The sequence below is a fragment of the Myxine glutinosa genome, chromosome 12 (genome assembly GCF_964187855.1).
Source record: "Myxine glutinosa chromosome 12, kmMyxGlut1.1, whole genome shotgun sequence".
Taxonomy (NCBI): domain Eukaryota; kingdom Metazoa; phylum Chordata; class Myxini; order Myxiniformes; family Myxinidae; genus Myxine; species Myxine glutinosa.
The window spans coordinates 47,879,919-47,904,918 of NC_136272.1; the positions used below are offsets into that span (position 1 = coordinate 47,879,919).

Consider the following 25,000-nt stretch of genomic DNA (forward strand, 5'->3'; position numbering starts at 1 on the left):
GCACAATTTCGCTCTTTAAACTTGTCAAAAAAGCAACAACATTCCTTTCACGCCATCAAGCACATGGGGCTGCCAAAACAGTTTCATTGGAGAGGGGGCACGATCCTGGAAAGGTCACCACTCCAACACAGGATACTCAAATGGCACAGATTTTATTTTTCCCAGATCTGGTACTCATTTTGTTGACCTCAGAAGGATGAATGACAGGCTGAGTGAAACCACCTGGGGTTGCTTATGGCGACAGGGGATTTAACTCAGGATCTGAAGATCATAAGCCAGCCACCTTAACCGTTAAACCACCACCAGGGTTCGAAACATATCAAAGTATGTATGATATATCAATAACCCAAAGGTCATAAAACAATGTTTTCCTGTTCAGACATTAGTTCTCTTACCTTGAAGCGGTCTAGTCTGGGTTCAATTACCGACCCGACTATAAACTGTCAGACTGGTGGTCTCACGCAGGGTGTTGCATCACAAAATGCACCATCCCTCGAATGGACACTCATTTTGGTGTCCCAATGGCTACGCTAGTATTAGCTCGTAGACGTTAAAGATTCCTGGGAGTCTTACATGAACTATCGCCGCCTCACTGAACAAATTACCAATTCCAAGTGGTCTGATTTTCTTGGATATCCCTTGACACCAGGTTACACAGCCTGTTGTCTCTGAATGTGTTTACTGTCTTAGGGGGTCTAAAGGGTCTTATTTGTGTCTTAGATGTCAAAACGATCTTATGGGTCTTATGGATTTAAAGGGTCTTATGGGTCTCAAGGGTCCTAGACCTATAAAGTGCCTTAGGGGTCCTAAAGGGTCCAAAGAGTCTTAAAGGTCTAAAAGGTCTTATGGGTCTTAAAGGGTCAATAGGTTATACAAGGTCTTATGTGTCATGATGGGGCTTAGGGTGAGTCTAAAGGGTCTTAAAATGTTTTAGGGGTCTAAAAGATCTAAGGAGTCTTAGGGGTATTTAAGTGTATTAGGCCATTAGGGGGTCTTAAGTATCTCAGCGGTCTTTTAGGGTGTTAGAGTTTTAAATGGTCTTGGAGGGCATTAGGGGTCTAATCGGTCTTTGGTGTCGAAATGATCTTCGGTGTCGTGAGGAGTCTTATGGGTTTTAAGGGGCTTCAGCGTCTAAAGGATCTTACAGGGTCTCAACGATCTTAGGGGGTCTTAGGTTTCTTAAAAGGGATCTTTAGAGTCTGAAGGTCTTCGTGGTCTTAAGGGGTTTAGGGGTCTAAAGAGTATTAGCAGCCTAAGGATTTTAGTGGTCTTAAAAAGGGTGTTAGGGCTGTAAAGGTTCTTAAGAGTCATAGGGGTATTAAATGGTCTTCATGTTATAAAGGGTATCAAGGCGTTTAGGGGTCTCAAAGGATCTTTGGGTTTTAAAAGCTCTGGTGGGTTTTAGGGATTTTAGGGGTCTTGATGGGTCTTAAGAGTTTCATGGATCTTTTTTTTTTTTTTTTTTTTGTATACTGAATCGAGGCTCGTGAAAGAGCTAACATATATTTCACAAACAAATCAACCAGACAAACAAAATATATAAAAAGAGGGAGCGGAAGACAAGATGGGGAGAGAAGGGGAAGCACACAAACATAACATTTGAGAGCAGGGAGATGTGTGGGAGGGAGAGGGCTTGGGGGGAGGAGGCATGGGAATGGGGGGGGGGGGGGGAGAAGAAGTATAAAACACAAGGACACCAAGGACTTCCAGGACAGAAGTTGGTATTTCAAAAAAGTGGATTTGAGGTGAAATTAGCGGGGGTAGAAAAGCTCAAGGTTTTCGATGGGGGAAGATAAGAGATGGTGGTGAACAGCTGTTTTAAAGACCTGGAGGGTGGAGTGGGATTGAAGAGAGTGAGGGAGTTTGTTCCAGAGGCGGGAGAAAGAGGAATGAAAGAGTGAAGGTGAGCAGAGAGTCTTGATTTTGGCAGTTTTACCATAAGAGGGTTGCAGGCAGATCGTGTGCGACCTGTGGGAATATTTGGGGGACAGAGCCCAGAGAGAGCTGGGGGAGCAAGGCCGGAGAGGAGTCGGTAGAAGACGGAAAGACCACCTACCTGCCTTAAGATCTTAGGTTACGGATCTTAAGGGTTATAAGGTTGTAAAGGGTCTAAAAGGTCTTAGAAGTCCTAAGGGTTTTACACAGTCTTAGGGTTATAAAAGGTCTTAAGAGTTTCAGGGGTCTTGAGGGCCTTAGGGGTCTAAATGGGTTTTAAGGTTGTAAAGGGTCTAAAGAGTATTAGGGGTCTTAAGCATCTTAAGGGTCTTCTTGGGTTTTAGGTTTCTACAGGATCAAACGTAATTAATACACACACTCACGTTCTGTGCAGACAAATGGACAAAGACAAACAAATGGACCCAATAGCAATGCCCTCTCCTTTGGCATGGGTAACTACAACAGCAGGCACGCGGTAGAACGCATACGTCCGCCAGACTGAACAGTTTACGTTTTGTATCCACTGATAGGCCGGATCTGGATCCGGAACTTAACCAAAATCTAATCGGCTTGTTCTTGTCACCTACTTGACACATCCACCAAGTTTTGTCATAATACGTTCACAACCTTTTGAAATATCATGCTATATATCGTTTTCTCCCCATTACACAATGGTGAAGAAATCACTTAAATAATTGTTGGATCCAGATCCGTAACTGGATCTTCACCAAAATCTAATTGTTTCTTCCTTGTCACACAGCAAACCAGTCCACCAAATTACATCCGAATCCGTTCGCAATTTTTTGAGATATCCTGTTCACAGACAGACAAATAGACAGACAGGGATGCGGTGGCAGACGTACTAGTTTTGACTAATTTGACGCTTGTTGTACAAGACCAACCTGGAATAATATTATGAAAAAGCCCTTGTTCTATAGATATACTTTAATGAGGAGTATTCGAGGTTGAACGATTGACCAAGGCTGGCTGAACCTGTAAGTTTGTCTTACTTGGTAATTCATTGTCCATCCCAGGGCCTGTGTTTTTTTATTTATTTATTTTTAGTCAAGTACTCTGAACAGATCAGGACATAACAGACAAAACAGTACGCAAAGCATGCATGCATGGGGTGGACAAGATGGACAGAGGATGCATGGGGTGGACAAAATGGACAGAGGATGTATGGGGTGGATAAAATGGACACAGAGGATGCATGCGGTGGACAAGATGTATACAGAAGGAAACTCCAAGGAGGGAAAATTGGATGGGGGAAGGATTTAGGTGGGGTTAACGAGGGTAGAAAAGATAATGGGTTTGGATTGGGTGTGAGCTGAGATGGTGGTGAATAGCTGTCTTGAAGACCTGCAGGGAAGAACGTGATTTAAGAGGACGTGGAAGTCCATTTCACAGGCAGGAAAAAAGAGGAACAAACAAAAACCATGTCGTGCATAGCACACTACTTGCCAAATCCCGAGAATAAGTTGTTGGCCTATGATAAACTCAAAAATAATTGGTGGTGGAATTCCGTGTCCAGATATGCAAATCCTCTTCAAATTTCAATTCAATCGGATGAAAATTGAGGATTTTAGAAATCTGGCCTATGTTGTCCTCAAATAGCTGGAAGTTGAATTCAGTGACCAGATATGCAAATCCTCTTCAAATTTCAAGTTAATTGCATGAAAATTGAAGATTTTAGAAACTTGGCCTATGTTGACCTCAAAAATACTTGGTAGTTGAATTCAGTGTCCAGATATGCAAATCCTCTTCAAATTGCAAGTCAATCGGATGTAAATTGAGGATTTTAGAAATTTAGCCTATGTTGACCTTTTGGCCTATGTTGACCTCAAAAATAGTTGTTGGTTGAATTCACTGACCAGATATGCAAATCCTGTTTAAAATTTAAGTCAATCGGATGAAAATAGAGGATTTTAGAAATTTGGCTTATGTTGACCTTTTGGCCTAGGTTGACCTAAATATAATTGGTTGTTTAATTCAGTAACCAGATATGCAAATCCTCTTAAAATTCCAAGTCAATCGGATGAAAATTGAGGATTTTAGAAATTTGGCTTATGTTGACCTTTTGGCCTAGGTTGACCTAAATATAATTGGTTGTTTAATTCAGTAACCAGATATGCAAATCCTCTTAAAATTCCAAGTCAATCGGATGAAAATTGAGGATTTTAGAAATTCGACAAAGTTGGTGACTCCCACCTATGTTGACCTATTGACCTTTTTACCCCCAAAACAATAGGCTTCTTGCTTATGACCAACTCTATCATTTGGTAAAGTTTCATAAAGATCGGTTGAAAATTGTGACCTGTAGGTGACTGACATACAGACAAACAGACAGACAGACAAACAGACAAAATAACGCACAAGACCAACCAATGTACTGGTACTTGAAAAATCTTCGATTTTCGCAAATAATGGGCGGAGGTGAGCAGTGATTCTGGATTTAGGTCGTTTCATCAGAAAGGGGTTGATGGTGGACCATGTGAGCCCTGCAGAAACCTGGTGTGGGGAGAGGGGTATGGAGGACAACCACGGAAAGATCAGCGGGTGCAAGCCCAGAAAGGAGGCGGTAGAAGACAAAGAGAACACCGATCTGTCTCCGATGACGAATGACAGACCCATAGACCATTAGTTTGTAGGTACGTTGGACGATTGCCCTAGATTCTTGAGAAGATGTCCCATACTTTCCACCTTAACCCAAGGCCTTCCACCTTAACCCACCTTGAGGAAAGAAGAGAGAGCATGTAGTCGTGGTAAACATGATGAGTAGGTTTGAATTCGGATTGTAAAGAACCATCGATTTTAGTTATTATCGTGATATCGAGGAACAGTATTGGAAAACCCTCGTGGGATTAAACCTTCAAAACGCTTCATCCTCAGAACCGTGAGCTTTCTCGGACCATTTTTACGTGCAAAAGTACTGTTATGAATTTGGTAGAGCAATATGTAGAGCAGAGTAGATCTGAGTAGGTAAAATGCTCCGGGATGTCGCGATAGCTAGAACCCACTATGTACCTTTAAGTTAGTATGTGTAGGCGTATGCCGGGATAATTGCGTATATATTTCCTGTACGGGGACAGGAAGTGCTAAGTAGTTTGGGCGATCAGGGTAACTTTGTGTGTTTTCCCACCCCTGTGGTCAATCCAATGTCCCTTTTGGCATCGCACCTAGACAATAGGAATTCATGCCCCTAGCGCACCTACATTAATTAATTCCCTTCCCTTTCACATCAATGGAACAACACCGACCAAAACGCACCCTGCTGAGACACGATGAGAAGGGGGTGGATCTTTTGACGTCATGGGGAAGGGCGGACGAATGGGGGTCACAAGAGGGCGTGACGGTGCGGGAGGGAAGTGACGACACGAAGGAGAAGAAGGGAAGGGGAGTTCGGACTTCGGAGTTGGACACGAGGCAGAGCAGACGCCATTTGGGGGAGCTGAGAGGATTCAGTCGTGATCGAGTGCACTGGACATTTTCCCCTCTCGTTCTTTCCTGCCTTCGTTCCCTCCATCTTCCCTGCGATTGGATCGCGTGCTTGCGTGGGCGGCTGTCGTGCCGAGGTTCGCCCCGTTGGTGGCCGTATTCCATTCGTGGCCTCTTGCGTACCATCGCCAACCATTCACGATCTCCAAGGCGCCGGGCAGAGACGACAGCCCCAGGAACCGTGGTCCTTCGGACGGGGCGAGCGTTTGAGAGTTGCGGGGCGAGAGGACTGGGGTCGGCGAGCGAGTCGCGTCGGGGAGACCCTTCCCGCCCACGTGTCAGGGCCTAGCCATCCGAGGCCTGCACTATCTCCACGCCACGCTCCCGAGCGAGCAAAGCTAAGAGCGCACCACACACACACACACCCTCTTTGTTCATTTCGTCGTCTGCCCTGTGGTTTGTTGAATAACTCTGTTGAGCGGGAGTACTCCATATAGGGGGTTTAGAGCATCATATTTCTTTGTTCTCGGAACCGTTAATAAATCCTTATATTATTTTCTGAATATATCTGAATGCCGTTTCCTGTTGGATCTTAATAGATAAGGCTGCGGAGCTTTGCTGTGTCCCGTCCCGCCATTCCGCGCGTTTAACTTTAGTTTAAGTGTTTGATTTGGAATCCGCTATTGAGTTCTCGCCTCGGGAGTTAAAGCCTCGCAATTGGCCATCCGCAACTGTGGTGTTAATCGCGGTTGCGTGACAAGTGGTGTCAGGAGTGTCGGATTCGAACCCGTCGGACAACTTTTTTGTCCGCGGCGAGACATCGACACGGTCGGGCGTACATTGCGCCCAACGTTCGAACGCAAAATTTTTATAGGCGAGGCGGAGAAATTTGTATAGTCAATTGGACATACGGAGCACGATATCGCGTCTTCGTCAAATTTAAATTGTGTTACTGGGATTATTAAAATAAATACGCGCGGGGGAAACAATCTTCCGGAAGGCGGATGTCGGAGATTGAAGAGATGGAGGTACGCAGCGAGGCCTCCGTCAGCGTCGGGAGTGAGCCGGAAATAGGGGAATTTGATGCAGAGGTGAGCCTTGGAACCTCCCTCGTCCCGAGCACCAACTTATGCCCCCCCACTACCGGGGAGCCGGGAACAAGTGGGACGGCCCCTAGAGACGACCAGGCTTTAATGAAATTTTTAAAGGAATTAATGGATGCTCAGAGTGAGCGAGCCAGTCGGGAATTGAAAAATAAAATTGATGGGCTGGAAAATAAAATGAGTAATGAGATGGGACAAATGAAAAGTGGGTTGGAAAATAAAATTGAAGGGATGGAAAATAAAATGGAGTCCCAGGGGAATGAATGGATGGAAGGACTGAAGGATATGAGTGACCAAATTAATGGATTAAAAGGGGAAATGGCAATTGTGGCAAGTGTACAGGGGAGCGGGGAATGTCCACAGTTGGATGGGGAATGTGTACAGGTAGATGGGGAATGCCTGCAGGTAAACGTGGAGTGTCCACAGGTGAGTGGAGAATGCCCACAGGTGAATGGGGAAGGAAATTTGGAATGTGAGAGTTGTAATGGGGGAATGTTTCCCACATTCTGGCCTGGTTGTTTATCGGGACCGTGTGGATGTCACAACACCCCAACCGGGGGATGAATTTTGGAATTGTGCAGCACCAGGGCGGTGGTGCGGAGCAAGAGGGGGTAGAGTTTTTGGGGGTCCGTGCAATGGAGCCGGACCGAGTATTTATTGGGGATATTGATCAAAGCCTGGCGGGGCCAGGAATGATTTGTGGAAATGATGAGGATGATTTGATCCAGCAGCTGGAGACCTGTGACAGTCCCTTGGAGGTAGAGCTTGTTCAGGCCCAAAGGAGCCTGGGTGATGAGGTGAGTTGGTCCGAGGAGGTGGTTGGAATGACCGAGGGGACGCTCACCGTACACTGCTATTTGGAAACAGAGGCTCCAAAATTGGACAACCAGTTGGGGGAGTGTGTTGGCTCCGGGCTGGATTTGGATCTTGGAGGATCGGGAGATAGAGCTTCTGGAGATTTGGTCCCTGTAGGGAATTTGGATCAAATGCAGGGAGGGGCAGAACAACCGGGGGTAGAGGTTTTTCCCTGCAGCTGCGGTTTGGCAGTGGGAATTAAGATTTGTAAAAGAAAATTTAAAATAAAATTACAATGGGAAATTGATTTGGAGCAGCCATGGTGGGGATTGGTCCCCGGGCTGCGGGATTTGGACATGGAGAGGTCATGGGTGATGGCCTCGGGCAAAAGTTGCCACTTTCAAAATTTGGGTATGCCAGCCAGCTGGGGGGCTGTGATGGCGAGATTTGGACGTGGGGTCCAGCCTTGGGTGTCGAGGTACGACCTGGGTCCCACGGGGGGTCTGGCGGAGTGTGGCGTCCCTTGTCCGTCGGGGCGCCGTCTGAGCCGGTGGCTCGGGCCGGCAGGGTCACCGGACCCTGGTGGGGGTTAAGACCTCCAGGGGGGTCCGAGGTGGTTTCTCAAGCCTGGGATGGCAAATATTGAGGACCACTAGGGGGAGGTGTTGTGGGTCGCGCTTTGGTGGTGGCACTGCGGACGGCCAACTTGGGACTGATGTGGTGACCACCCGGGCATGCGGCCTGGCACCCTCCTCCAGAGACTCTGGGACAACCAGCATGTGGTGACCTGGCATGGTGGTTGGTCTATGGACGTGGGTCAAACCGAATGGACAGGGATGGAGATAGCCTGCCAGACAACCATTGGGGCATCTGTGGAACGTGATGGTGTGAGTGACCTTCCACAGATGCTCCGTTATGATTTATGGACTCTCGGGTTGGGAAGAGAGCCATGGGGTTGATGAATGGGGAGATGTGTAACGAGCCGAGCATATGGGCCATGCTCGGCTGGCATGTGTATGGCAAAGCATCTTTCTTTGGTGACGTTAGTGAAATGTGAAAAATGTTTGGCATGGGTAATCTGTGGGTTCGATGGAAATTTAAGGGTGGATTTTGAAATGTCATGGTGGACACTGTACAGTGACGCCATTATTGATCCAGGTGTGTAGACCAAAGTGTTGGAGGCTGTGATAAAATTAATAGGGTAGCAAGACACAGCTTTCAACTGGTTGTGGGGGCAACTGTGCTGATATTTGGGACGCGGGATCATGGGGATGCAGTTGTGTGGTCTTTGGGTCAACGTGGTGCTGTGCGTGTCCGAGGTGTGCGGACCATGTCTTCTGGGTGGGTCTCCTGGTGGAGCATGGCTGTTGACTGGACCTTGGTGTGGTCAAGTGTGGGTGAGCACTGGGGGGGGGGGGGGGCTGCAGTCTGTAGTCGGACTGGGGGATGATGGGGAGGTGCAGGGGACGTGGCTGTAGGGATGCCACGCACTGCGACCGTGCCCCCCAGGGCCGAGGTTGTGTGTGCGGTAGTGTGTGTTGTGGCAGCAAGTGCTCACCACATTGGCCAGCTGGGGCTGATGCAGCTGTGTTCCTCGCAGGGGGGCCGAAGGATGGATGGTGGGTGGGCCATGTTGGCGTTTTGACTGCTCACCTTGTCCCGGTGACCCTTGCACGGTAGAGGTGCAGAGCTGTCGTGGCCACAGGTAGTTGTGTAGCGATGATCACGTTGGATGCGGATCCACATACCTGCCAGTGTAGTGGGGACAAAAGAGAAATTTGGGAGTATTTGGTAGGCTCAATGAGAAATTTTGGGATTTTGAGGGTGGATGACACTCTTGGACCGACCAACCTGCAACTACCTGCACTTGAGGTGAGTGTTTTGAGGAGTATTGTCCCAGGCTTCAGGACTTGCTTTGGGAAATTGGGGACATGTCATTTGGAGTTGGGAGGTGGGTGAGAGTGATGACATGGCCGGTGAGGGGATGGAATGGGAGCCACACAGTGTCTTGTGGGTGGCGTATGTTTTTGTGTTGTAGTTATGTGTTTTGATGTGGTCGTGAGGTTGGAAAAATGTGAGTGAGTGGTGATTATTGAGTTTTGAAATGCGTTTTGAAAATGGAAATGTGTAATGATTCAATGATTTGAACTGTGAATGGGATTTCACATGTAGCAGGCCATGGCAAACTTTGAAACACCTTTTGTACTACCATCATCTATAGAATTGTGCTGAGTTGTGTGGAGAATTGAGTGGCAGCAGGGGAGGAAGTGTGTTTTTGGGTCTTGTGGGTGGGGAAGGTGTGTGTGTCCGCAGGTACAGAGCAAGCTCTGAGGAGCGATGCCTGCGGGCCCCCCTCTGCGGCAATTACCCCTGGCAGCCGGTGGTAACTGGAAATTGGAGCTCGTTGGTGGAGGGTCTGGTTGGGCGCTGTGGGGTGAGGAAGTCCCCCGGTGACCCGTGTTGCTGCGCGGAAGCAGGAGGCAAAGGAGCCTGGTGTGTGTGGAGACCCTCACCGGCGAGGTAATGGCGGAAAGGGGCTGTTGGGCTGTCACGGGGCCAAGAGGTAAAGGGGGGGGGGGGGCAATGAACTTGTAAGTCGGTTGACTTGTTTTTGGGACTGTGGGCACCACAGCCTGATGTGCCCCCACCATCTTTTTGTGCGGTACCTCCCCGCTGCCTAGTTGAGGAATGCACACACACACGAATGACATCAATGCCATGGTCCTGCAGGGGGGTGTATTGAAATAAATGCCTTGATGATTTTTGAAATGCCTTGATGATTTTTGGAATGAGGATGAGCGGTTAAGGGGTCTGTGTTGCATGAATGTGGGCGAAATCCACCGAGCCATGTCACTTACCTGCAACATCTGGACAGGGCCCGTGGAAATTTAGGGGGGTACATTGGGATGGCCCCACAGGTAAGGTTGTGTCTTGTGGCATCCACCGGGGGGACGCGGTCTGTCGACCGGGGTATGTACAAAGGCTAGAGTTTTGAGTTTTTGGAAAGATGGTTGAGTTTTGTGGTTAAGTTAGTGTTGCGTGTTGTTTGTTTCCTCCCTCCACAGGAACAATGAAGCAAATGTACATACTTGCATGATGGTTAAGGGGTTTAGCATGTTAAGGAAGTGTAGGTAGGTAGTCTGACTCACTTCCCACAGCCCTTCCTGATTTATTTCATAGGTTATTTAAGTGTGTGACAGTAAGTGTTAAGGCTGGAATGGTAGCGCCTGCGGTGAACCTTGCAGGAGCTACGGTTCCGGGGGGGGGGGGGGGGGGGGGGGGCTGTGTTATGAATTTGGTAGAGCAATATGTAGAGCAGAGTAGATCTGAGTAGGTAAAATGCTCCGGGATGTCGCGATAGCTAGAAACCACTATGTACCTTTAAGTTAGTATGTGTAGGCGTATGCCGGGATAATTGCGTATATATTTCCTGTACGGGGACAGGAAGTGCTAAGTAGTTAGGATGATAAGGGTAACTTTGTGTGTTTTCCCACCCCTGTGGTCAATCCAATGTCCCTTTTGGCATCGCACCTAGACAATAGGAATTCATGCCCCTAGCGCACCTACATTAATTAATTCCCTTCTCTTTCACATCAATGGAACAACACCGACCAAAACGCACCCTGCTGAGACACGATGAGAAGGGGGTGGATCTTTTGACGTCATGGGGAAGGGCGGACGAATGGGGGTCTCAAGAGGGCGTGATGGTGCGGGAGGGAAGTGACGACACGAAGGAGAAGAAGGGGAGTTTGGAGTTGGATACGAGGCAGAGCAGATGCCATTTGGGGGAGCTGAGAGGATTCAGTCGTGATAGAGTGCACTGGACATTTTCCCCTCTCGTTCTTTCCTGCCTTCGTTCCCTCCATCTTCCCTGCGATTGGATCGCGTGCTTGCGTGGGCGGCTGTCGTGCCGAGGTTCGCCCCGTTGGTGGCCGTATTCCATTCGTGGCCTCTTGCGTACCATCGCCAACCATTCACGATCTCCAAGGCGCCGGGCAGAGACGACAGCCCCAGAAACCGTGGTCCTTCGGACGGGGCGAGCGTTTGAGAGTTGCGGGGCGAGAGGACTGGGGTCGGCGAGCGAGTCGCGTCGGGGAGACCCTTCCCGCCCACGTGTCAGGGCCTAGCCATCCGAGGCCTGCACGATCTCCACGCCACGCTCCCGAGCGAGCAGAGCTAAGAACACACCACACACACACACCCTCTTTGTTCATTTCGTCGTCTGCCCTGTGGTTTGTTTAATAACTCTGTTGAGGAGTACTCCATATAGGCTATAGGGGGTTTAGAGCATCATATTTCTTTGTTCTCGGAACCGTTAATAAATCCTTATATTATTTTCTGAATATATCTGAACGCCGTTTCCTGTTGGATCTTAATAGATAAGGCTGCGGAGCTTTGCTGTGTCCCGTCCCGCCATTCCGCGCGTTTAACTTTAGTTTAAGTGTTTGATTTGGAATTCTCTATTGAGTTCTCGCCTCGGGAGTTAAAGCCTCGCAATTGGCCATCCGCAACTGTGGTGTTAATCGCGGTTGCGTGACAGTACGTTTAATTTTCGGAGTCGATTGGAGTCGTTAAACTTCATCACATCGGCAATCTTGTTACCTTCACCAGAGGAGAGGGTATTGCATTTGAGTCCGTTTGTTACTTGGCCAAAAAATAAAAAATTTTTGCAAGTATGTTCATCACTCCGGTTTGTGTGTGTGTGTGTATGTGTTTATTTGTCTGTCCGCTCACTTATGCTTGCCTACAGGTCAAAATTTGAAACCGATTTTCACAAAATTTCACCAAATGGCAGAGTTTGTGGTCCGACAAAATCCTATATATTTTTGAGGTCAAAAGGTCAACATAGGCCAAAGGTCAACCACTTTTTTCACATTTCTAAAATCCTCAATTTTCATCCGATTGACTTAAATTTTAAACAGGATTTGCATATCTAGTCAGTGAATTCAACCAACAACTATTTTTGAGGTCAACATAGGCCAAAAGGTCAACATAGGCCAAATTTCTAAAATCCTCAATTTTCATCCAATTGACTTAAATTTTAAACAGGATTTGCATATCTAGTCAGTGAATTCAACCAACAACTATTTTTGAGGTCAACATAGGCCAAAAGGTCAACATAGGCCAAAAGGTCAACATAGGCTAAATTTCTAAAATCCTCAATTTTCATCCAATTGACTTGAAATTTGAATTGGATTTTCATATCAGCTAACTGAATTCAACCATCAATAATTATTTGTGAGGTCAAAAGGATGCTCTACTGAGTGCCATTCTCCTTTGTTCTCTTTTGCCAAGAGTCGCTCTATGAGTGGTTTTTCATTTCTCTGTCTGTCTGTTTGTTTGTCGGCACAGAAGAAATTTTCTCTGCAACACTTCGTCCGATTGACAGGAAATTTTCAGCATAGGTGCAACTCCACGTTTAGATTTTTAAAATGATAATTATGACATCATAGGTCACGTGGTTCGGCCGCCATCTTGGAAAAAACCAAAAGACTTTGCACCTCTATATCTCCGAAAGCGCTGAATAGAAAAATTGAGACATGGCTCATTGTGAAGAACTCTCCATGTGGAATAACATGTTAATGATGATGTCATAGGTGCCTCCATTATGACGTCATAATTCGACAAGTACAAAACTTCATCCTATCAAGATGAAATTTCTTGAGCATCATGTAGGCATAAATTGGTGGAGAAAAAAACTAATAATGATGACGTCATCGGTCACGTGGTTCGACCGCCATCTTGGAAAAACCGAAAAACTTTGCACCTCTATAATCTCCGAAAGCTCTGAATAGAAAAAAATTGAGACATGGCTCATTGTAAAAAAAAACTCCATGAGGAATAACATCTGTTAATGATGATGTCATAGGTGCCCCCATTATGACGTCATAATTTGACAAGTACAAAACGTCATCCGATCAAGATGAAATTTCTTGAGCATAATCTAGGAATAAATTAGTGGAGAAAAAATAATAATGTCATCGGTCACGTGGTTCGGCCGCCATATTCGTTTTAACACAAAAGCCTTAAAAACCACTGAAAATACATCCTGGCGAGGGTTTGCAATCTCTGATTGCTCTTTTTCTTGTTCTCATTGCTTTCAACCTTTTTTATTGGATGATGATGTGAAGGCCCTGCCATTTCAAATTTGACTTTTATTTGGTAGTTGCGCTTTCATTTCGTTTTGCAAAATGCAAATGCATCTCCATGAAGCCGTAACAGCTCCTTTGGGGGAGGAGGTCAGGGAGGTAAGGTTCTTTTTATGATTTATTGATTAATTATCTTTCTAGTCTTCTCATCGAAGGGCACTTGAACTATATAGTTTCAAAAACCACAGGCAGCTGTAACTCTTCAAATCTTCAGACTTTGGCACAGTTTCTATTCGATCCAGCCTCTGTTGCCTGGTATCCAGAATGATACCGTATTGTTTGCCAGGCTCCCAGCCATGTCGGGCTTCTTGCGGTCACACTGGCTCGGGCCTGCTTCATGTCCCAGTCTCGGCGGCCCTCCACGCTTTCCAGATCCCTTTAGGCTCCCATTCCATTTCCTGTGTGGGGTTCGTCTGAGTGTACAGATGGCGAAACAGACAAGCACTCGTGTCTAACCTTCAGTCTCCTGTCCTTCAAAATTGCACTTTTTGCTGTAGTGCGAACCCTTCGTTACAAGTTGTAGTTAGCAAAGCAAATGCTCCCTTTGTTTCAAACTCTGGGTGAATTCTTACCTTTATCACCTTTGAATCTCAGTTTTTGATGGAGCCTTCATTGCCCAACAATATGACTGTGCTATTGTTAGCCGTGTGCGGTGCAGCATTCCCGTTGAAAATCTGCTGAGTGGACCAAGCACTTGTCTTGTGCATCTGGTTTGATTTTGGAGAAGGCTAATCACTTGTGCAGACTGCACTGTATAGAGACATCCGCAAACATTCCATGTCATCTGCAGTGAGAAATCCCTTGAAAAAAGTTTATTTTAAGACCTCTTCGACACATGCCTTACTTTTTGTATCTGATTATTTATCTATCTATAATTCCAGTAATCTCTGTTTGTACGTTTGTACGTTTGTACGTCTGTACGTCTGTTTGTCTGTGACCGCTGTTTCTCGACAACCACGGGTCCGATATACTTTTAACTTGCCAGGTATATTGCTGGGGACCCGAGGATGTGCCTTTTCAAGGTTTCATATTAATCGGACAATTACTTACCGAGCTATGTCCAAAAAACGATTCAACCAATCAGAGAGCAGCGAACGATCGCGTGTGCCGAACGTGGAGGACACACTCTGCCTCGGATGGCACATTTGAGAGCGTATTCATTTATTTCACGTTTGCAAACTATGTTGGCGTTAAACTATGTTTTAAAACTAATAAAACCGAATTTGCGATTCATTCGCTTTCCTGCGCGTTTGTGCACGCGATGGCGATTTCTTTACCAAACTCCGGAAGCCGTTCGCTTTGGACCAAACCATTGCATGTAAATAGAGGGGGGGGATTGTCACCGTACTCGCAAGCCGTTCGCTTTGGACCAAACCATTTCATGTAAATAGAGGGGGGGGATATAATTTTAGATATAGATATAGTACGGGCAATGCCCTAGTAACAGTAAATCTGGGAAGATTTCACATAAGAACCATTCATATATTTTATAGGCGTATATGATGACATTTTGATTTCTCTTCTCCCAGTGCAGACTGGGAGACACCGTGAAGACCTCTCGACATACATCACACCCCCACACCCCTAAACCCACCCTTTCCATTCCCTTCTCTTTCTCCTATGTTCTCCCAAATTTATTTCCCATGTCTAATCACGACTTCTACACCCACGTACCCCTGCCCTCCTTTTCCTCTCCTGTCATCCTCTCTGTTTTCACAATTTTCTCTCTCACGTCTCACCCCCAACCCCCAATCCATATGTATTAAACAGATGGCCCCCTTATTGGGATAAAACATGCACATTGCCTTGGCATGCATCAAGATATGTGAAGTTTGTACTTCTCTTCTTGTTTCCTCCCAAGTTCGCTGCTCGTCTACACAATCACCCCACGGTACAGTACATACCATGCTTTGACACTATATTGCGTACCACGCACGGGCCGTGTGAGAAACAAGGAAGGAAAAGGCACAGGAAAGCACAGGAAGCAGCTGATGTTGGGATGAGAAAGGGCGAACAATGGCCATTGTGTCACAATCGATGTCTCTGACGAAGTGTTTCCCCAACCCACGTGATAACTTTGTAAAAATCGTCCTCACGAATGTTAAAAATATTACGAATGGTTCTTCATGTTTAAGTGGAATTAAAACCTTTGGATTTGCGAGCACTTCGTCTACACTACATCTATTTTGACCAATTAGTGTATCCACGTTGTCATTGGTAAAAACTATATCAAAATTCGCTCATCCCACCCCCCCCCCCCCCCCCCCGCACCTCTCGCCCCCAATCTCTTCCACCATTTGAGTGGCGAGGCAATTCAGCAGTCATGTGTCCCATTCTGTGGCTTGATACCTGCAGACTTGCATCAGATTGAATTATAATTTGGTGTTGTGACAGCAGGGAGCGCTGCATCACGGAGCATGTTATGGTAAAGCATGCTACGTAATGGTTTCTATGTAGCTTTCATATTAATTTCATGAGCCAGGACCACATTGAGACCATTTTAGTATTAGTTCCTCGTTCCCCTTACGGGTCGATTGTGTAAGATTCAGTGCGGCTTTTCCACATTTATCTTTGCACTGAAGTAATCTTCGCACCAGTATTTTAGGCTTGGGTTGGCAGGATGGCCTAGAGGGAAACACACTCGCCTATCAGCTATCTATCCTGGGTTGGAATCTTGGCCCAGCTATAAACTGTCTCCCCGGTGTTTCACAGGCATGGCGATTCATCATTGCGTGTGCCGTCCCTCGGATGGTCGCTAACCTGGCGTCCTGTCTGCTAGTATTAGTTGGTGGATGTCAAAGTCTTCACGGTGTCCTTCACGAAGAGTCGACGAGCTGTCGCTGGCACCATGGCCAAATTCCTGCCCTAACTACTACTGGGAAGGCAACGGCACACAATCCAATGCACCCTTTGCCAACAAACTCAGTATAACCCAGTATAATCCTGCTTCGACAATACTGGACCTCCCTTTAGGCAGAACACCATAATACTGTCCTGTCCGTGGCCGATAAAGATAGACCTCAAACGAATAGCCGAGATGAGCTTTAAGTTTAACCCCGAGGCGTATTTCGAAACTTGGCGGAATTGTCTTTGGCGCGCGCGGGAAAGGCCAAAAAGCCTTATCTGATCGGGAACACACGGAGTCATTCCGATCCCACAAACGAAGAAACGAAACAGGACAAGAAAAGTCAAATTCAACAAATAATGATTTAATGAACGTAAATGCAAACAATTAAAATGAATGTGAGGTAAAAACTAAAATTCCTAGGTTGAGGATCCTCCATCCGACTCATATACACTATACCGACAAAGGAATGATAAAAGAAAATAAAATGCGCTTATAATCGGCCGGCGCTCAGCTTTGAGTTCGTACGAGGATGTTTGGGTGCCTGGTGGTCGTTGAGCGGGTCCCGTAGGTCGACATATGTCCCGAGCGATGGGATCAAGATGGCGCCGAGTTCCCTCACGCGAAGCCATGACCAAGACAGAAAAACGCAACCACCTCCAACAAACGCCAGCACAAAAGAGACCAAGATGGCGAGACGGCTTCTTTTCCCCTCCAGTTCTCGAATGTTCAACACTGACGTCACACTCGGTCCAATCATCGAGCGCTACTCAATCATCCAATCGCACCTCCACCAATCACGAAGGCTGCTGGCTGGGGCATGGCCCTCCTCGTTACGAGTTGTTGGGGGAGGGGAGGAGTGGAGTCCAATCTCTGTTCGGAATGTTCGGATGACGTCGTTCACTTGCCGATCGGCAAATGCTGTTTCTGTTGGACCTGGCGGCGTGGTGAGCGAATGAGCCCATTACATCGTTGCCATGGTTTTACCAAGTCCTTGCTTTCCTGGCTGGCCGAATGAAATAAATCCAAATAAAAAATAAACCCAATTGGGTGAAATCGGTCCGAGTCTGGTGATCTGGTGGAAGAAATCGAAATTGGTCGAAATCTGGTGAAATGTCAACAATACGAGGGGGCGGGGCATGTTAAGTAGTTAAGAACCAACAGGAAGCCAGTTCGGGGCACCGCCGATGGGGTCGCAGTCAGCCACATCACCAGTACAACACCATGACTGGCAAACATCGTGCAAGCAATAGCCACGCCCAGGAGGACCTTTGATTGACAAGGGGGAGGGGTGTACAAGAAGCGGGCCACACTGATTGGCCACCGACAATCGAAGTGCGACCAATGACACCTCGGCCAATCAGTGAGGTAGGCGCAAACATTCGGCCAAAAGCTACTGAGGGCGAAAAAGACCTACCAACAAGCTGCGCACTGATTGGAGGGAAGGGCCGGTGACGTCAGACCACGGCAAATGATGAGGCCGTTTTGCAAACTTTACGCAACTCTTTTCGTTAAAAAAGTTTGTTTGACAGTTCATTTGTCAATAAAGTTTGTATCGTAAACAATATTTACAAGTTTGTAATCATTTAGCAGTCGATATCTAATGAAAACTTGGCATTTGGTGAAATCTACTTCAATTTGGTGAAATTTAGGCACCGGATTGGTGAAATTCGAAAAACCCGACTGGCAAAGTCTTAACCCAGACAGATGGCATACTTATGTACACGAGATGGCTTCTTCACGGCATACGGAGCATTCTAAACTACATATTTCTAACTTTCCTAAGGTTTTTCATTGTTTACCCCTACAAACGTAATAATACTAATACCCCCTCCATGCTTGAGTCCCACTTCTTATTCACGTGATGGATGGATGTGTCTCCTTTCACTTTCAGTAATAGTAACTCCCGTTACCTCTGGGAATGGAAAAGGTGTCAATACCCGTTCCCTCCGGCAGGGGTCAGTGGTTAAAACACTTGCGCAATCCTTTGTGTACAGGCGAAAATCGCAAATTCTCTCCCCATTATCCCCTGGAGCAGGAAGAGGGTGGAATTATTTTGCGGCCATGACCTGACCCAAAGGTACGCAAACACATATGCAAAATATGGAGGAGATTGGCCAAACCATTTTCAATTTTATAATGATCAGACTTACATACATACATACGTACATAAAGTCACATCAGATGGGGTCTGTTAACACAACCCGCTCTGAGCTGGAGGTCTAAGAGCTCCGCTGATGCCGAAACGATCTTTTTTTTCTACTGAGTTCTTATTCATTGAAACTGCGTTCAGATTTACAATTGTGCTTTCCCAAGGATCGCCCAAACGAAGCCAAACCGCTTGGTGGAATGCGCGGGGAAGACAAAAAGGCGGAAAACGGTTCTTACAATAAAAATGGTTTATTATAAATAAAATGATTTTGACACCTGGATCATGAGATAACAATACTCGAACAGATGTGGTGCACAAGGACAGAGACATGTGGAAGGTAAGATGTGAAAACCCAAACTTATGTATGGGAGAAATAAATACAGCCTAAGCTAAGTTGTGTCTATCTCTATTGTCCTTGTTGACAAGCTGTTTGTGCAATACTGGTCTTGGCACTGGTAATTCAATTTAACATAATGATCTTGCTATGGCTTGCAGGTCAGCACCAATGGTCTTGTGTCACCCAAGCCTTTGCCAGAGGAATCATCATACATCAATGGACAACTGCCAACCTCCTTTCCAGCTTTAGCGGCATTTTTGCTAGACCTGGACACCGGATCCGGTCACGGACACGTGCTTTATCGGGTCAGCGTTGACCCATTGGATATCTCTTGGGCTGTTGGGCACATTCATCGTGCCTTCCCAGCATTCTCCAGCTTCAATCCGCATGCCATCTTTGTCTGTACCTGGGACTCTGTTCCAGCCCATCGTGGTCACATCCAGCAGGTTGGTGTGAATCAAAGTGTGTCACAATTTATTTTGACAATGTTTTCAATGGATCTAATATATTAGTGTAGCAGCATAGCAAACCTGTTGTGCATTTTGTGATACAAGCACCAAATTTGGTACACTAGTAGACTATCATATTATGAAAAGATCTGGATATTGGGCCATCTCAGATTCAGAGATTTGATTTTTGCAAGATTTCGATTCGATTGGGATCGAAGAGAACACCTTCTTCGTCTTCTGTACAGTGAAGTTGCCAGCCCTGAATTCTCTGGCTACATCTGGGTGCTTCATTGGGAGTGCAACCGTGTCCCTCAGGTGAACAGGGACCCACCTGGCATAGTGTGTGTGGTCTAAGGCATGGAACCATGGGACCAGTTCCGTCAGGGCATCAAGGTACGTCGTGAATGAAGCCTGCCGCAGAGAACGCACGTAGACCAGTACCAACATCTCTAGTTCCAGCACAGTTGCCCAGTACTGAAAGTTGGGAATGTCTTCTCCTCTCTGGTGACACCAGTCTTCGAACTCAGGCAGGTCTTCTGCATCATCAGCATATGTCATACAGTGGCGTTCATACGCACGGTGTTGCAGGATGTGCAGTGCCGCTGCAGTGATTTGATGAGCTCTTCTTGTGCGGGTGACGTGGGCAGCTCGTAGGAAGGAGTCGGCCGTCCCTGGCGTTGCAATCTCAGCTTGCAAAATCTGCAAATCTTGCAAAAATCAAATCTCTGAATCTGAGATGGCCCAATATCCAGATCTTTTCATAATATGATAGTCTACTAGTGTGCCAAATTTGGTGCTTGTATCACAAAATGCACAATTCTTTTGAATATTTGGGCTAAGCCGCCCCACTATATAGCAGTTCTTTAACTTCTTAAGTCGTCACCTTTCACAAAGTGTGACATCTGCCATGTAACACATCAACAAATCAAAACTTCATGTTGAGTCTCACCTAAGCTCAAATCCAAGTCTTATGACCGCCACGATTGCTAAACTGTATCTGAAGTCATTCCCATGCCAGATGAGACCTGATAATGTCACAGCTGCTTTGTGGTATTTAAATGCCCAAACAATTGATGGAGCTCATCAGAGGAATTCTTCCCCCCACCCGCCCCCAACCCCCCACTCCACCCCACATGAACCATGCATGCTTCCTCTTTCTTACTACCATTCCAGGTGTTGATGTCAGCGCATGCAAGAATGTGCTTTGTTTGGCTGTCTTCCAGATGGTCCTTTTCTCACAGCAAAAAAGGCATTTCTTTGCTGTTTCCCAGCTGCCTTGTGGCTCCCTCAACCGCCCCCTCCCCAATTTGGGTCCATGTTCTGCTTCGAGCCTCTGGGTTTAATAATTCAAGAGGAAGCATGGATGGCGATTGGGCAGCTGACAAGACGAAAAACCCAGACAGGTGGTCGGAAGTATTGTGATTTCAGATCAGTGGGGATTACTTCCTTTTCAACATGTTGAAAAAATAGTCTTGGGAAGGAGATCAGCATACTTGATGTCTCTTCTTCTACCATCGTGTAAATTAAAGTATTATGAGAAATGTTGGTTGCTTTCATATGAACCGATGAGTGTAGGTCAAACTTTAATCACACACTCATCCCTCCCACACAGAGCAACACCTTTCAACTGGTGCTCGCCTCTGATGAGGACAACACGTTCGCTCTGCTGCTCTACCCAGAGCACGCATTACAAGTCTTCTCCACACCACCCAAGGAGGAGCGCAAGGACCTGACGGAAACGCCTGTACGTGTTGGATTCAGCCAAGGTTCACGTACCGTGTTCTTCATTCCGGTGGAAGGTTCCTCATACGAGGTCACAAGTCCCAGCAATCCTCCACAGCAACTTTCTCGGTGAGATGAAGGCACCGCATCTTAAACTCCTCTCTCAACTCCACATTAGACCCAAAAACTTGAGTCCGCTGGACTCAGCATCGTATTTGATGCTTAGAGGGGAATTTTTCCCTGCTTGCTTCTCATTAATCTTTTCCCTGCTCCCTTCGTGTATGTGTGTGTATATATATATATATATATATATATATATATATATATATATATATATATATATATATATGTATATACAGTGTGTATATGTATATACAGTGTGTATATGTATATACAGTGTGTATATGTATATACAGTGTGTATATGTATATACAGTATGTATATGTATATACAGTATGTATATGTATATACAGTATGTATATGTATATACAGTATGTATATGTATATACAGTATGTATATGTATATACAGTATGTATATGTATATACAGTATATATATGTATATACAGTATATATATATATGTATATATATATATATGTATATATATATATATGTATATATATATATATATATATATATATATATATATATATATATATATATATATATATATAATATAATATAATATAATATATATATATTATAATAGCCGTAGATGATTCTGTCTGTCTGTTGGGTGTCTGTCCGGGGTGTGGCTTACTCGGTTTGCAGAGTAGCTCCACCCATTCTGGGAGTGGCTACGCTTCATATAAACAAATATCCACCATTTTATTAACTTGCATAGCTTTGAGGCCTGTTTTGTAGGCCCGTGGTGTCTTGCTCTCTCTCCCAGTTTTATTTCAAATCAAATTCGATATATCATTTCATTTTTCACAGTCGCTAACATAGTTTTAGACTCGGTTGAAAAAAAACGGGAAGAAAATCCGATGAAAGTTGCCCTTTATAGAACGAAATGAATTCTCAAAGGCCTGTAAAATAAAGCCCATTCATTGAGTCACCCTCACGATTTTATCGAATTCACCATCTGATTTAATTTTTATCGATGGTTTTAGACTCGGTGTCAGAAATAATTGAGAACATTCACGCACACACGGGAAATTGCCGAGATATATATATAAAAATCGCACCATGATGATACACGAAAATACACCGCCTAAAATAACAGTCGGGGAAAATGTCGACATATATTTAAAATTCGCTTTTTCTTTTCCGTTAACATTTATTACTTTTACGTTTTATGAGTGTCGGCACAAAAACGACATGTTTTTCTTCGTTCTTTCTTATTTCATTCAAAATTATTATCCGGAAGTAAAATATGTTTCAGGAAATTTCCGAGAGATATTTCTTCGTTTTTATTTCATTAGATACTAGCAGAAGTACCCAGCGTTGCCGGGCGGGGGAGGGAGGAAGTGCACGTACACTTTAAACATGTATATACGTGTGGGATGTGGGATATATACGTGTGTGTGTGTGTGTGTGTGTGTGTGTGTGTGTGTGTGTGTGTGTGTGTGTGTGTGTGTGTGTGTGTGTGTGTGTGTGTGTGTGTGTGTGTGTGTGTGTGTGTGTATATATATATGTATGTGTGTGGGTGCACGTGTGTGTATATATGTGTGTGGGTGTATATATGTGTGTGGGTGTATATATGTGTGTGGGTGTATATATGTGTGTGGGTGTATATATGTGTGTGGGTGTATATATGTGTGTGGGTGTATATATGTGTGTGGGTGTACGTGTGTTTGTGTGTGTGTATACATATATGTGTGTGTATACATATATATGTGTGTGTGTATACATATATTTGTGTGTGTGTCTGTGAATAAGAGAGAGACCGAATTATGAGGTACAGAAATGAAAAAACGAGGTGTGTGTGTGTGTGTATGTGTATATGTGTGTGTCTATATGTGTGTGTCTATGTGGGTGTGGGTGTACATGTGTGTGGGGGTGTGGGTGCGTGTGTGTGTGTGTGTGTGTGTGTGTGTGTGTGTGTGTGTGTGTGTGTGTGTGTGTGTGTGTGTGTGTGTGTGTGTGTGTGTGTGTGTCTGTGTCTGTGAATAAGAGAGAGACACAATTGTGAGGAACAGAAATGAAAAAACGAGATGTGTGTGTGTGTATATATATATATATGTGTGCTTGGGTGTACGTGTGTGTATGTATGTGTGTGTATATATATGTGTGTGGTTGTACGTGTGTATGTGTGTATATATGTGTGTGGTTGTACGTGTGTTTGTGTGTGTGTATATATGTGTGTGGGTGTGCACGCACATGCATTCACATGTTATCAGAAGTAAATACATTGTGTAGATTACATCATTTGTGCATCTCATAAATTGCCAGTAACAATTTTGTGAAACTGAATGTGCAGGTGCAGCATCTAACTCAATATGTCAAAATGTCTCACACGTCCATGCCCGTGGGATTCCCACGGGTGACCCCAGGGCCGATTGGAGCGGAGAGTGAGGGACGATTGGAGCGGAGAGTGAGGGACGATTGGAGCGGAGAGTGAGGGCCGATTGGAGCGGAGAGGAGTGTGAGGAGGTATTGGAGAGGAGTGTGAGGAGGTATTGGAGAGGCGTGTGAGGAGGTATTGGAGAGGAGTGTGAGGAGTTGGAGAGGGGTGTGAGGGCTTGGAGAGGGGTGTGAGGGCTTGGAGAGGAGTGTGAGGGGTTGGAGAGGAGTGTGAGGGGTTGGAGAGGAGTGTGAGGGGTTGGAGAGGAGTGTGAGGGGTTGGAGAGGAGTGTGAGGGGTTGGAGAGGGGTTGGTGAGGGGTTGGCGAGGAGTGTGAGGGGTTTTAGAGTGTGAGGGGTTGTAGAGGAGTGTGAGGAGGTATTGGAGAGGAGTGTGAGGAGGTATTGGAGAGGAGTGTGAGGAGGTATTGGAGAGGAGTGTGAGGAGGTATTGGAGAGGAGTGTGAGGAGGTGTTGGAGAGGAGTGTGAGGAGGTGTTGGAGAGGAGGTGTTGGAGAGGTGTGTGAGGAGGTATTGGAGAGGAGTGTGAGGAGGTATTGGAGAGGAGTGTGAGGCGGTGTTGGAGAGGAGTGTGAGGAGGTGTTGGAGAGGAGGTGTTGGAGAGTGAGGAGCGATTGGAGAGGAGAGTGAGGAGCGATTGGAGAGGAGAGTGAGGAGCGATTGGAGTGGAGAGTGAGGAGCGATTGGAGTGGAGAGTGAGGCGCGATTGGAGAGGCAAGTGAGGCACGATTGGAGGGGAGTGTGAGGGATTTGAGAGGAGTGTGAGGGATTGGAGAGGAGTGTGAGGGATTGCAGAGGAGTGTGAGGGGTTGCAGAGGAGTGAGAGGAGTGTGGGGAGGTATTGGAGAGGAGTGTGAGGAGGTATTGGAGAGGAGTGTGAGGAGGTATTGGAGAGGAGTGTGAGGAGGTATTGGAGAGGAGTGTGAGGAGGTATTGGAGAGGAGTGTGAGGAGGTATTGGAGAGGAGTGTGAGGAGGTATTGGAGAGGAGTGTGAGGAGGTATTGGAGAGGTGTGTGAGGAGGTATTGTAGAGGAGTGTGAGGAGGTATTGGAGAGGAGTGTGAGGTATTGGAGAGGAGTGTGAGGTATTGGAGAGGAGTGTGAGGAGGTATTGGAGAGTGTGAGGAGGTATTGGAGAGTGTGAGGAGGTATTGGAGAGTGTGAGGAGGTATTGGAGAGTGTGAGGAGGTATTGGAGAGGAGTGTGAGGAGGTATTGGAGAGGCGTGTGAGGAGGTATTGGAGAGGCGTGTGAGGAGGTATTGGAGAGGAGTGTGAGGAGGTATTGGAGAGGAGTGTGAGGTATTGGAGAGGAGTGTGAGGAGGTATTGGAGAGGAATGTGAGGAGGAGTGGGATTGGAGAGGAGTGTGAGGAGGAGTGGGATTGGAGAGGAGTGTGAGGAGGAGTGGGATTGGAGAGGAGTGTGAGGAGGAGTGGGATTGGAGATGCGTGAGGGTGGAGAGGAGTGAGGGGTCACATATTATGTGAAATAAATAAAGTGTTCATTCCACCATTTCTGGATCTGATGAATTGCCAGTAACCATTTTGTAA

The 25,000-nt window shown here is 46.1% G+C and overlaps 1 protein-coding gene across 1 annotated transcript in view; it reads left to right on the forward strand.

Annotated features, from left to right (window-relative positions):
* NID1 (nidogen 1) overlaps positions 1-25,000 on the forward strand; it is a 151,859-nt gene that overhangs the window by 1,716 nt on the left and 125,143 nt on the right. Inside the window, exons 2-3 of the mRNA XM_068132499.2 lie at positions 18,913-19,200; positions 20,816-21,054. Of these exons, the coding sequence (XP_067988600.2) occupies positions 18,913-19,200; positions 20,816-21,054 (527 nt within the window). The remainder of the gene's footprint in view (positions 1-18,912; positions 19,201-20,815; positions 21,055-25,000) is intronic.